The sequence below is a fragment of the Amia ocellicauda genome, chromosome 15 (assembly GCF_036373705.1).
Source record: "Amia ocellicauda isolate fAmiCal2 chromosome 15, fAmiCal2.hap1, whole genome shotgun sequence".
Lineage (NCBI taxonomy): Eukaryota > Metazoa > Chordata > Actinopteri > Amiiformes > Amiidae > Amia > Amia ocellicauda.
The window spans coordinates 9,587,648-9,601,967 of NC_089864.1; the positions used below are offsets into that span (position 1 = coordinate 9,587,648).

The following is a 14,320-nucleotide window of genomic DNA, read 5'->3' on the forward strand; positions in this document are numbered from 1 at the left end:
TGGTTTGTGTGAGTCATTTTTCCTAAGTGCCTTTACTTAATTACAAGAAGGCACAGTCAGAGGTTTCATGAACAAAGAAATGAGAAGACTAAAGGGTTTGGGGTGATTTTTTTTCTGTGTTGTGTTCCCAGTCTTTATGGCTCTCTAATTTTCCCTCGGCACATTAAAATGTTTCTATTCTTCACGGAGTCTGAATAAAGAAGCTAAAGCTACTGGGGTGTACCTAAAATAGTCTATTTGACTTTCCCTCAAGATCAAATTTCCGGTCACAAAATTCATACAGAGAACCTTTCTGATTTTCTTATAAACAACCATTCTTTCTTAATTGTTATGAGGGCTTGATACTTTATTTTATATTAGAGATGGGCTATTTTGTATCCTGTGGGTGCTGAGGCTGCAAACACGTCCAATGTGGTGTCTAGTGGTGGCAGTTTTCAACCATGATTGTGTTTTAATACTTGAGGTCTGGTCCAAGGGGAGGTTTTATTTGTATTTGACAGCTTCATTCAGTTCTCATGCTAATTGGTTGAATGGTACACTATTTGTAACCTCGGCATCATTTTGGTTTCAGTGCTTTGGAGAACAGTAGGAAGCCTCAATCTCAGACAGTTAATTGATGCTGATGGATGTCAGATATGCATGTCAGATATTGTGCTCTACTGGTCAGGGTGGAAGTCAAGTTAGACAGCAGGGACACATCGAATGATTCCCTTAAGAGATCCAAAACATTATCGAATATATATGATTATATGTAAAGCAGTGCATATAATTTATATAATTTATATAATTCTATGTGTACTGCATTCTATCATTACAGAAAAAAACGGTTTACACTAGTTATGTGTAATTTCCATTAATGGTAAACAGAGCAAATGGTAAATGGATAATATGTTTAGATTTGTATTCAAAATTTAGAATATACCAGTTTTGTGATATTCAGTGCATTTTTTTAATGGTACCTGGATGTCATTCTCTGTCCTTGTGGTTTTTTATATGTGTCTTCAAAACTATTGAGAAGGAAATTATATGTAAAAGACCAAATCAAATTACTAAAGCTCTTCACGGTTTCTTTTAAAGATCTTAGTGGATGCTCTGAAGCCTCGAAATGACACCCAAGTGACTGCAGCATCAGTTCTGCATTTCAAAAAGGTAACGATGAACTTGGAAGTTTCATAAACGACAGCTTCTCCGTCTGTTTCATCCATTTATGGGGGATGTGAAATTTGCATAGCTGTCAGGGTGAGCGTGTACCACACATGGGTTCTCCACACGAGCAGCATCAAGCTGCTGATAAATCCAAAGAGCAGATCAATAGCAGGAGATCTGCACAAACTGGAGCTATGATGTCTCTTTTGTGGAAAGACTAGCAGTTCAAGAGACACACTTATAGGATACTTGTTTGTTTCTTTAAAAATCCTGCTGGTGGATTCAGATTTTAGTGCATATTATTTATGCAGAAAGCTGAATTTTACATACAGGCTGCTAATATTATGCAAACGTTATCATGAAACATTAGTCTGTACTTGTATCCCTCAAGACATCAACATGAATTCCAATTGAAGTCTCCACTCTTTTATTAAAGCAGCTTTGAACACAGTTTTTAGTACATTTGTTCTGTGATTTATCTGCTCTTTAAAATGTTGCACCAGGGCAAAACAAGGCTTTTAAGACATATTTTTTTCTTCATTTCGATGGCTTTTTCTCTCTTCCTCTCTCAATCATTCACACTTGTTTGCTGCAGAAGAGTTGCTTTTCTTTATCTTTTTCTGGCAGTCCAGCAGGGGGCGGCGTTTTGTGTTTTCCTCCGGTAGTCTGTCTCTGTCATCGAGGAGAGCACGGCTCTGTGAAGGCGGTCTTCAATGCCACACTTGTAGAGAGCAGTCTAAATGGTATCTCTACTCCATATGCTGCAGTGGCCACCAGAGGCACATTGTAATCCACGGACCTCTTGTGCACAAAATTCCTCAATTCCGGCAATGGCCTCCTCCATCTGTCTTCATCTGCGAGCTGCGCAGTGTGAACTCCTCTGAACAGGGCCTCGCCAAGTGCCAGCTGCTTTTATTCTTTCACACTAATGCTAACCAACCGAGCGCAATGAAATATTTACTAAGAGGATTTCCCCCCAACTCCCCCCCCCCTGCTTGACTCATACTGATCTTTCTTTCATTTTATTTTTCTTTCTTTCTTTCTTTCTTTCTTTCTTTCTTTCTTTCTTTCTTTCTTAATAGTTGAATGAAAAGCAGTCTGTATTGTCATCGATGAATCCCAAATCAATTACAGAGAGATTTGTGTTGTATGTATTTGTGCCTTTGCAGCTGCAGAGGGTTTAAGTCCAGGTTTTGTTTGACTGTTTGGCTGAAGCTTATTATTTACTGGCAAGCTGTTCTTAAATAAAGGTGAGTCTGATCCTTGTCCGTAATAGGCAGATCAGATCCGCTCTTAGGCACGGGGTTGAATGTGGTTAACTTAAACACTAATAAAGGGTGGAAAAGTAAGTTTTATTGACTTTTCTAAACTACATAATCACGGAAATCGATTTTTAAATACTGTATTCACTGTTTAGGATGGGGAGAACAAAATAATTGTACATGTTGAGGCACATGTGTCACATCTTATTTGAAAACGGTGGGCAAATAATTGTGCGATGATGTTTTTGTTTTTTCCTGCTGAAGATTAATAGTACATCTAGTCTTTTGGCTTGTATTACGCTCATTCGGTGACAGTAATAGGCGCAGGGTTGTAACCCACGGGCCTCATAGGAGATGCCTCATCATTATCTTACACGAAGATCTTTGTACTCATCAGTGGATGCCTGTTTTTCCTATCTGTTGTGTAACTTTTTTTAAATACTGTTTACTTTTTTAAAACATATTCTTCCTCGGCAAGGGAGAGTTGTAGTAATGACTTGTAGGATGTGAGAAAGTGGACGTCACAGTGGGGAGATATTATATTAGTATCTTATGTAAACTTTAGTTCTCTTGACATTTGAATGCAGCAGTTAGGTTAGTATTCATGCTTAGAAGAGAAACCTGCACTACAGGTCACAGCAGTTTACCTGTGGTTGACCTATATGTTGTTTTTCAGCTTGTGTATGACATACCTCACCACCGAATCGGAAAGCATCTAATTAAAATATGTAACAAACTTTATTTTTATTATCAATGCTGTTATTTCTGTTTGCATAGTTTTATTCAGGTAAACAAATGAAATAAAGACTAATTGTGTCCGAATTTTTTATAATTTTTGTAATTCCAAGAGGCAGTTGAGAGCTTTAAATTATGGATATTTGTGCAATATGAAGGCCTTACATGTATTTATTAATGTCATTAGTGCCTTTGGGCGAGGAAGGAACTGTAAAAAGTGACATAGTGCAGAAGTTATATATTATAGAGTAGCTTAATAAAAATATGACATGAAATGAATAATGCAGGCAGTCATATTGGAGCAGAATACAGTACCTAATATAGCAGATCTCATCAATGAGGTGACAATTAAACGAAGGTGTTTGGTATTTGATAGTGTGTTGTGATGCAGTGCTGCTGACACACAACTATTGTGGGAAGTGTCTGCTAGGGCCAGCAGGAAATCACATTTGAAGTATCCTCACATAATGATTTTCATTCACAGCCTTCGATGACTGTAATTGCTTAATGCAACTGAAGAACGTGCCGGGTGTAGCGTAGTGCGGGCAACATGGCCGACTCTGTGAGGCGGCCGCTGCGAGACAACGGGAATGTAAGGAGCTGCGAAACGCATATCCAGAGAGTGTGATTCGAGATTGGCAAATTGATTTAAGAGGCCTTTTATGTGCTTGAATAGACACATCTCTGATGAGCCTCATGATACAGTATTCTGCCCTTTGGTATCTGTTAACTCAGGTCATGAGATGCTGATCTGCTTGAATAATCCCTGTAGTTTGACTTAAGTCTTTGAGCAGCAGGGCACTTACACCAGGGCCCCAGTCTCCACAACTCCCTATCTGTGGATATCTAGCTGTTTACCGCTGTTGAAATATCAATTTAAAATCATTTGTTTACTTTAGGGTTTTTTCATGTTTTTTTTTGCGTCACTGTTTGAAATGGACAGTTTTTGATTAAAAGAAGAATGATTGTTGTATTAAGTATTCCCCTGAGGTATTTTGTCAATGCATTTGGGTAAATATGTGACAAATAAGATGGTCAACATTGTATGAGAAAGTATTAGCTATAAACAAGATAGCAAATTTCGTTAGAAATAGAAGTGCTCCCAATCTTTGTAAATGTGATGCAGAACTATTCAGACAATACTGTATAGAAAATATTTCTTCAAGAAAACAATCAGACCTGCGGGTTTGTGAAGAGGGAAGCACTTTTTATCTCCTTCATATGCATCATTAGTGTTTATACCTGGTCGAAGGGTACAATTTTACACACAGTGACTGAAGGGGAGTGGAGCCAACATATGCAGTACTTCTGCTTAGTACAGGAAATTAAGAAACCTATTCAAAATGTAATGTGAATTCTTCATCACTCAAACTATTGTGCAAAGTAAGTCTCTGCTGAATGAAAGCTAGAGATAGGAAAGCCTTCTACATTGTAACCTATTAATCTGTGACAAAATATATACTTCTGATCGATTAATTCGCTATTGCTAACGGCTAGATTAATGGTGCTGCATTACGGCAGTGCTTTCATAGCACGGTGCTGGCGATGATTACCACATTTATAAATCAAATGTAATCTCCACTATTGTAGAATAATGCATACATTGTCTCTAGTCTTTTTTTTAATTTCTTTGCTCACTGAAGTGGGTGTTTGCTTGTTAAATATGTACACATTGGTGACATCAAAGTATCAAAGTAATATGTTATAAGTAATAATGGCGTCTGTGATCACAATTATTTACCCTGTTTCAGAGATGCATGTAAAGACCAAAGAGCCAAGGATCACAAAAGTATCTGCTGCCGTGAAAGATGTTTCAAACCAAAGCTTTTAGCATCATCATTATTCACGAGCCACAATTTTATAATTGGGAAGCACACTTGGAGAAAATATATTGCTGTTATCTATGTTGAAATAATATTTTGATAATTCGAATAATAAGCAAGCCTGGTTCTGTGGTACTTATTCTATTACTACAACTCTGCTAGAAATAATATTGCAGTTTAATATACCAAGATTTCTATTTCTATGCTCAATCATTTAATGAGGACACGTTAAGAGAAATTATCTGACTTTAGGGATGTAGTGACCAGCAAATCGTGTTGGTTTAATTAATAAGAATTGATATGATTCCTTAACTGTGCTCCCTCTGCAGATCTCTGACCCTTCAGTCTGGTCAGTTCCAGCAGGCCATAAAATGTGTTTAAAAATGGGCTGTGTTATCTCACCCACAGGGGCGGTAGTGATGAGATATGGACATCTTGATAAAGTCATCAGTCAGGAGATTCGGTTTCAGTCAGCTAGGCGCCAGTTTGAAACGTTCTCTCACATTTGAATATACGATTCTGTTCTGGATGGTGTCAGTCGCCCCCTCCACATTCTATGTCATAAATCCTATGACAGCCAGCTGATGAGTTGCCAATCAACAGGCGATGTATCTATCCCATGTGAGATCCACCAATGAGGAACATACCAGGAGGGCCCAGACCACGGCCCAGGCTGGTAGTGAGCCAATCAGCGCTTTCCTTAAAATGCGGTGCCGAATATGAATTCTTTGCTCCGCATGCTCTTCACAGGCTGTTCGAATACACAGCCCTCTAAAGACAGCAGCTAGGTTTGAGCCGTGGAGACCGTATTGAGATTTCTTCACAAAGTCACCAAACCTTGTGTGTTCAAACCTAGCATTCTTGCCTGATCCCCGGGATAATGACTGTTTGTCCTCGCTACACCAGCATAGTACACAGTCGCCTTAGTGGGAAATCTAAAGTGACTAAATCTCCTTATTTGTTACAAAAGAATCAAGGAAGTTGGTTTCACTGGACTATCGTTCCTCATTGTTCAGGCAAACTCAACGCCTGGGTTCCTGCCTTTATTCTTGTCAAGCTTCAGACTAGAGTGGCCAATCTATCACAAAATGTTGATAAGTATCTGAACATTCAATATTTGTTATTCATGAACTTGAGAAATTTTGCAATTTAAATGATACATGCATACACCGATCAGCCATAACATTATGACCACCTGCCTAATATTCTGTAGGTCCCAATTTTGCCACCAAAACAGCCCTGACCCGTTGAGGCATGGACTCCACTAGACCTCTGAAGGTGTGCTGTGGTATCCGGCACCAAGACATTAGCAGCAGATCCTTTAAATCCTGTAAGTTGCGAGGTGGGGCCTCCATGGATCGGACTTGTTTGTCCAGCACATTCCACAGATGCTCGATTGGATTGAGATCTGGGGAATTTGGAGACCAAGTCAACACCTTGAACTCGTGATTCATCAGACCAGGCCACCTTCCTCCATTGCTCCGTGGTCCAGTTCTGATGCTCACGTGCCCATTGATAACGAGATTATCAGTGTTATTCACTTCACCTGTCAGTGGTCATAATGTTGTGGCTGATCGGTGTATTACTTCATGTATTCATGCATAATCTAGTTCTATTAAACATATGAATGTGTGTTATACATATGTGAGTGACTATCAAGCATAGATAGATAGATGTATGTTTATATCGAGAGAGATCTTCACCATTCTGCCATTAGCTATTTTGAGATCCAATTCAATATTAGGTAATAATAAAGTGATTGATATCTAACCTATATTTAGTACAGTTGTTCCCAATCCCAAATTGAAAGTATGAGCATCTCTCCTGAACCGGTGATTTGAGAATGATAAATAACTTATAAACGTATAAATAACTAACCCATAGTAACATATGAAGTTAGGGTTTGAGTAACAGTATTGAATAACCTTCCTCTTAAGTAGGATATTCTCACTGTTATAATCCCTTATATCCCTTAGTCCCTTCTATCAAACCATTAATATTATTTTACTGGTCAAACAGCTTATAACAGTTATTTAATGAGGGAAATCTAACTCTTACTCTATAATTACACCACAGTGAACAAACACAATGTGACTCACATCATCCTCAATGTTAATTTCTGAAGAGCTTTAATTGGAATGGGCATAGTTGTGTTTGCTGTTATTCGTCTGTTTTTCCTAATAGGCTCAATTATGTTTGTGTGAGTGTATTGATTTATAATGAACCACACATCGCTGTATTTAACTAAGAGCTCTGTGGTCATGGATGGGTTTTGATCTTGACCCGAAGTGCAGTGTAAGGCAGACAGTTAAGACAAAGAATATCTAAACCCAATAGAAGGCAAAGCGACCCAAGGAACAGTAAGGCTTTAAAAGAAAAGAAAAAACAGCAACAAAGAACAAGGTGAACTGAAACCCATTATTATTCAAGAAGTGCTGTGTGCATAAGAAGTGCTGTATATCTTTCATATACATGTTTTGCATTTTAAATACATTTTATACATGTATACATACAAATATACTTTTAATACAATGTATCCACCTTCCAATATGTGATACAGTCCTCAGATATTGACATTTTCTGTAATGTTATGCAGAGAGGTAGTAATGTATTCTCCAACATACACACGGCATCAATGAAGCTTCTTTCTTCAATGAGATGGGCTTTTATACACTGGAGAGGAATTGTCATACTATAATAAAAAATGCCATGTTAAGATACTTGCTGCACTATTGATACTGATGATACAATGACAATCCTTGGCAGAACTATAAAAAAAGATGTCTAGAACCAATTGTAAATTGTTTTTTAATGTGATTGGGAAAAAAGGACGCTGCCCTATGGTTGGAGTCGGATGAAAAAAAAAAATGACATCAGACTACACATTTTATGTCTGTCTACTTCCTTAGAGCAATGTGAGAGGCACTGATCCAGTCTGAATTTACATTAATGTGGAGCTGCTACTCTCCTTTTTAATTATAAACAACTGCCCAATATCCAGTTTTTAATCTGTTGTTTATAATTGTGCTAAAATATTAGGCGGTCACCTCTACATTTCAAACCACAGAAAATTGTTAAAGTGTAGATATCTTTAAACACAGTTCTGTTCAATGTACACCACCCGATTGATTCCCAATTTTGTGCCACTGTTCTCTTCAGAAACAATGCACTGATGTATTGATGTCTTACAAACAGGTCATGTTGTACTGGAGTCACAAATGTGTAATAATGTATAGGAATCAAACTAATATCTGGGAATAACTATATATTTTTCACTAGACAAGGAATTGTAAGTGTGCGTACCTGTACATAGTTAACTGTACTTGGCCCACATTTAGCCTTTTAATTAGTTTAATGACTTCAAGTTGACAAGAGCTGGAGGCGGAAGAGAGGGCAAAATGATTTGCTTAATTGGTTACTCTATTCTGTCCTGAGGGAGAACGCATTCTGTGCCGGTTCTGGGTGCATGTGGATATTCGGCAATAGGGTGATTCTGCTGCTATTTCTTGCCCCCTTCTGTTGGCGACTCAGGCAAACTTAATGTCATTTGTTTAAGAATAAGATTTCACTAACTTTTTATATATAGATCTATCCATATCCCTTCCCCCACAGATTGTTTTTTAAACTGATTTTGAAAGTCTCTGTGAAAGTTTTTAACTAGTTAGGGTTTTTAATTAATTTATCTGAAGCAAACAAAAGGTAATTTCTAAGCCACATTATCTGTATGAATATTCTTTTTCAGGGAATGGCGCAAAGCAGAAGTTTTGGGAAAAAGTATGTCAAAGCCTTCGTCAGTGGATTCTTCGTGGCCGTGCCGGTGACTGTGACCTTCCTAGATCGGTTTGCTTATGTTGCACGAGTGGAAGGTGCATCAATGCAGGTACAATCTCCTGTAACACAGAAGTTAATACTTTTTATGCTACTAATTTCTTAATTAGATATATTGTGTTAACATAAAAAACCCTGAGCAGAGTAATGTATTGTCTTAAAGTAGAAACTATTAAACAGATCTATTCATTTTATTTCCATTTATAACACAACAGAATTGTCATTTTAAATTCAATTTCTTAGTAAGTACTTTACATACTAGACCAATTTTAGGTTATTGTTGGAACAATTCTACATCAGATGAAATACAAAATAATTACATTTGAACTAAAAAAACAACAACTATAGTTTCCTTGCAAGAGATAGAGAACTTCAAAGATTATCTGAATGCCTGTCTGATTGCTAATGTTTCCTAATCCTTTCACAAGTTAAAGATGTGCAAAACATGCATTTCATAGCCAGGCTATGATTAAGTAAGTCTAACATATGGCTTGTGAAAGCTATATCTCTAAGGGTAAGGAAAGATTTAAAATTTTAATTACAATTCAGTTTAATCTTTTATTTATAAGTATAAAAAGGATGAATTATTCCCTAAGTAAACTCAGATCTGAAGGTGACTTAGCTTCTTGAGAAAAAAAAATGTATTAGTTTTTGTAGATCTGTGTTAAAAAAATAATTTTCTTATGTTTATTTTCTCTGGGAAGCCTTCTCTGATAGAACTGGTTTCATTTGGTGCCTTTCTACACACACATTATATTAAAAAGCAAAGTAAATCACTTTACCAGAATGTTGTCTTTCACTTCAGTGAATTATTTATTATCTTTTTGGAAGAAAAGCTATGCAATCTAGAGAGAGGTTTTTGAGGGGAAACAGCATGAAGTCCTTAAGACACCAGTAACATGTTTCTTGCAGACATTTGGCTTGCGGCTTTAAGTGCTCATTGTTGGGGTCTTGAAAATCTGATTCTCAGTACACTGCGGAAAATGCGAATTATATCATACCACTTCCTGCTGAGCAGAAAATTAAATCTTTGGTATGATAGAAGCATAAGTAGGTTGCAGTGTTACCCTAAATGTTCTTTTTGTCTCATGATTGGTAGGTAGAGCTCATTACTAATTTCCCATCAAACATCACAGCTGTTTTGACAGTGTAAGAGTCATCTTTAAGGATGAAATTCATCAATCATCATTCTGCATGGATCAAAAGATAATTGCTTTCCATTTTACCACCATTTATGGCACCACTTATTATTATTACTGGATCATGCTGATCTGGCATTTTCCGAGCTCGTTTGAGCCGTCCTCCGCAAAGCTTGTGTCAGTGGATACGAAGCTCTGCAGATGGTAGCTTTGTATTTCAGTCAGAGGAAATCTCCACAGATATGTGACATCGACTGGTATCTGTGTGTACCTACTTTCCCCTACCTATCCACCTCTCCGTTTGTCTATCTGCCAATATCTCTATGTATCTCCATATATTTTAAATGATGAAGAGAAGCTACTACACTTGGTTTCCCTAGATATGAAATTCTGTCCTATTTCTGTTAAGCTTTTTGTAGCATTCTTTTGAAATACTTAATTTATGTATATAGTTTAGCTTCCCCCCCACCCTTTTTCTGTAAACAATGTAACTATAACATATGTCCCTACTAGGAAAAAACTATCAGACAAAATATTTCTCCCCAGAATATCGCACAAAACCAGAGCATGCCAAGGGCAGTTGTTAAGAAGCACTAGGTTATCTTGTGGACTCTTACACATGTCAAATGTACAGGCTTAATGAAAATACTATAAAATACGGCAGTACAAGAAATGGCACACAAAATGTATGGGATGTTAATGGGTGTTATTTCCTTAGCATTTGATCAAAAAATGCTTCTTAGTACTTAGAATGGTCTTATGTAAAAGTCCTTTAATGATTTATTTTAATTGATTTTGATAACATATGAAAAGATGAACCATAAGTGTCCCAGATATGGAAATAATGAAAGTACTTTTATTGCAGTAATTAAATACTCAACAGTTGAGATATGGCATTTGGAGAATGTTGATTTATTTTTTGCCTATTTCTATCTTGTCTAAGCCAGCATAAACGGAACCAGATAAACAAGTGAAGTGAGACAGAGCTTGATTTGTTTCTCGTATATTTATTTGCATCTCATTTGCATGGAGTTTCTTGTTTACCAGCTCATTCTCGACCTCTAACCAATCCACAACCACCCAAACAAAATAAATGGTGATAAGTGACCCCTCAGAGATATTGATAATTACATCATTAACATTTAGAATGTTTTTTTTAATTTCAATAAATATGTAACCTGTTTACCGAGATACCGAAAGTTAGTTCAGTAAAAAAGAAAAAGAAAAGAAAGAAACACACACACACACACATTGCAACCTCACTTTCTTAGGTGCTGCTTGTTAGTAAAGCAACAGGTTAGACCATGATCACACTTCTGATGTTGATACTCATACATATTCAGATATCTGTCTTAGTAGGAAGCCAGGCAACACACACACTGCAGTACAGATATGCAATTTCCAAGTCAATCAGTGATAGCATTTTTTCACTTTCTTTCCTACCTTCCCCAAACAGGTGTTGTTTATTCCTCCAGCTCCGAGCTGAAGTTTAGCTGTTAATTAACCTCTGGAATGATAAAAACAAGTTCATTTTTGAATAGATTACTTATCAGCTTCAGGCTGTTTTCCCAGGTTTAAAATAGAGAATTAGTGTTTTCTCAAAAGAGCAATTTAATAGAGTGAAATCCCTTTTTTATATAGATGAATGTTATAGTGTATATATAATTATATATTTTAAATATATTGTCCACATTTGGGTTTAATTTAATTTCACCTATGGGATAATAAAGTTTTAAATGATAAGAACCTTACAGTCCAGATATCCATAGGTTTTGTTTTTAAAAAAAAAACAGGACTATATCTGTTTTGCATGCAGCAGGCAAAGCAGAAAGTGAAATGATTTCATGCCACCTAAAGTGGCTTTATAAACAAAAAACAAAAGGATAAAATATGTCAGCGGGTCTGGATTTTTATAGTAGAAATAATTGTAATAGGGATCTGCTGTCGTTGCTACGGAAACCTGTCACGAGGATGCTGCGGTGACAGTAAATCTGTTCCTGGCTATTTACACTCTGAGGTTTTATGTAAAGAACTAATACATTTAAACATGAATAAACAAACACATACATAACTTTCTGGATGGGAAGAATGACTGGAGATAGAACTCTTCTGGGCTTTAACTAAAAATTATGTTTTTAAAATCTAATTCTGTGGCAGCACCTGTGGCCTGGTCTTTTCCTGTTAGAGCGTAACGCTGTGGAAGGATATGTTCACATCTATCACACTCCCAGTACTTACAGTCCTGAAGGCTCCATAAATTTGACATTTTATAATCTGGCGGAATACTTCGATTAAACTTTGTTGGAATATCTCTATATGATACCTTTCCCCAAACACTGCTAGTTACTAAACTATTGAAATTTTTAGGGCAAAACTTGAATTATAGCATTGCCACTCACTGTAGGCCAAAGTCAAGGATTTTACTTATTGGATTACTTCAACTAAATCAAAGTTAAATAACGAGTCTGGAAAAGCTATAAAGGGAAGTCTGGGCTAGTGGCTGGGTCCTATTTTATTGAATATATTTCTAGTTGAGGGGAAGTCTGATAACATGCACAGTGTGTGACGCAAGTTCATCTTCATGCTGTCAGACTGAAACGGGAGTCTGAACGTAGGAGGTCAAGCTGGGTATTTTATGCAGCACACCTGGGACGATGTTGCAGAGTACAGGAGGGGAGAAGGAGAGAATTGTGGTGGAATTGCATGCAGGTCCTGAGAAGCCAAACATTGTTTTCATGTCGTCCACCAGCAAAAATATCAGATTTGTGCGACAGTTGAATGGTTAAAAGGATCAGTCACACATTCTGGAAAGATTCCTTGAGTTACTCTGGCTGTTTGTTGTGGTCAAGGAGCAACGTTTCACTTCAGCCGCCATCGATCGACTTTAAGACAATTGATCCACGTTTATTTGGTCAACTGCGAGTCAGGATTCACTCCACAGATGTTTAAACTTGGCTACCCTTTGTCTTTGTGCCTGACATGCTGGGTAATAGCGGTTACGGCCGAGGTCTGGTTGCACTCGTCAAGCGTCTGAAGGGGCTATCACATCAGAGCTGGTCCGATTACACAGCGTACTAAAGAGATTGGTAGACACAAAGTGTTGAGCTAATAGAGATGGAATGAGGTTGTTCTTAGGGAAGGAGAAAAGAGGCAACGGGCAGGAGGAGTGCAAACACAGCGGTGTGATGAGTCTGTACAGAAACTGTGAAGAGAAAAAGGAATTAAAATTGAGGGGAAAGACCTAGAGATACAGGGAAAAACACTGTCAGAATGTTGTGTGCGGTCTGTAGTAAAACATATCCGTGGTATTGTGAAAGCTTGGGGTTGTGTAGTCAGGTCACAAACAGGAAATAAAGTACAAATTGATAGTGTAGTAAATGCTTGCTCTCAGCCATATATACACTTAGTTTAGATTCTTCAAATTGATACTTTAAAACATTCTATACAGAATAATGTGCCATATAATTAAATGATTCATATACGGCTATATTGATACAGATATAGCTCTGAGTGCATGGGCTACTGCAGGCAATGTGAAATACTTCAAGAAAAGATTACTCTGTAAGATATAAGAATGGCAGAATAATAATCTTACATGTTACAGTAGAAAAACACCCTTGCTGAAAAACCTAGGGATATTTATCCAAGAGAATGCGATATTAAATTTACTGTCAATTTTCTTTGCAACCATGAAATGACTTGTGAAAAACATGTTTAATGATTCATTTGATGCTTCTGTAATATCAGCTGTCTTTTTGTGTTGTACAATAAAACGAGAGGGATTCGTCACACAAGAGTTACTTGATATACACAAACAAGCAAAACAAAACAAGGCTATGAAAATTAATGATGGCATTATCGGTTTTACTGAATTGCGCCAATTTAAGGCCAGGCGAATTGAAATATTTTGGTTCCACGACACTCAAGTGACTTAAGCTGGAATTCTGCGCACTTCTTATTAATTACATGGTGAATGTAATAGGGCCGCAGCTAAAATCAGACCGGAAAATGTAAAGAGGAACAGCACTACAATCCTAGTTCACAATGATGCCTGAAGCGTGGAGGAGGGCAAGTCTGAATCCAGGCTTTGGAGTTTGCCCTCTTATTCCAGTTACACAAATCAGATTTTCCACTTTTGTTCCCTTAAGGGTTTCATGAGTTTAAGGGAGTTGTACAAAGCACCTTAACCCATTGAAATCAATACACTATTTAAAGGAGGAGCTGAAGTCTTTAATACTTTAAGAAGGTGAGGCAGCAACTGTTATTGAGGTTTAGCTGGGTGGATCCTTCTCTTTCTGCTCACCTACAAATGTATAGGAGAACATAACATAAATAAAGCTTTAAAATCCAATACGTACAGGTTTTTTTAATTGTCTTTATTGAAGCT

The 14,320-nt window shown here is 37.2% G+C and overlaps 1 protein-coding gene across 3 annotated transcripts in view; it reads left to right on the forward strand.

Annotated features, from left to right (window-relative positions):
- immp2l (inner mitochondrial membrane peptidase subunit 2) overlaps positions 1–14,320 on the forward strand; it is a 273,233-nt gene that overhangs the window by 10,751 nt on the left and 248,162 nt on the right. For all 3 annotated transcript variants that reach the window (XM_066724069.1, XM_066724071.1, XM_066724070.1), the window contains exon 2: positions 8,709–8,846. In XM_066724069.1, the coding sequence (XP_066580166.1) occupies positions 8,712–8,846 (135 nt within the window). In that variant the 5' untranslated portion in view covers positions 8,709–8,711. The remainder of the gene's footprint in view (positions 1–8,708; positions 8,847–14,320) is intronic.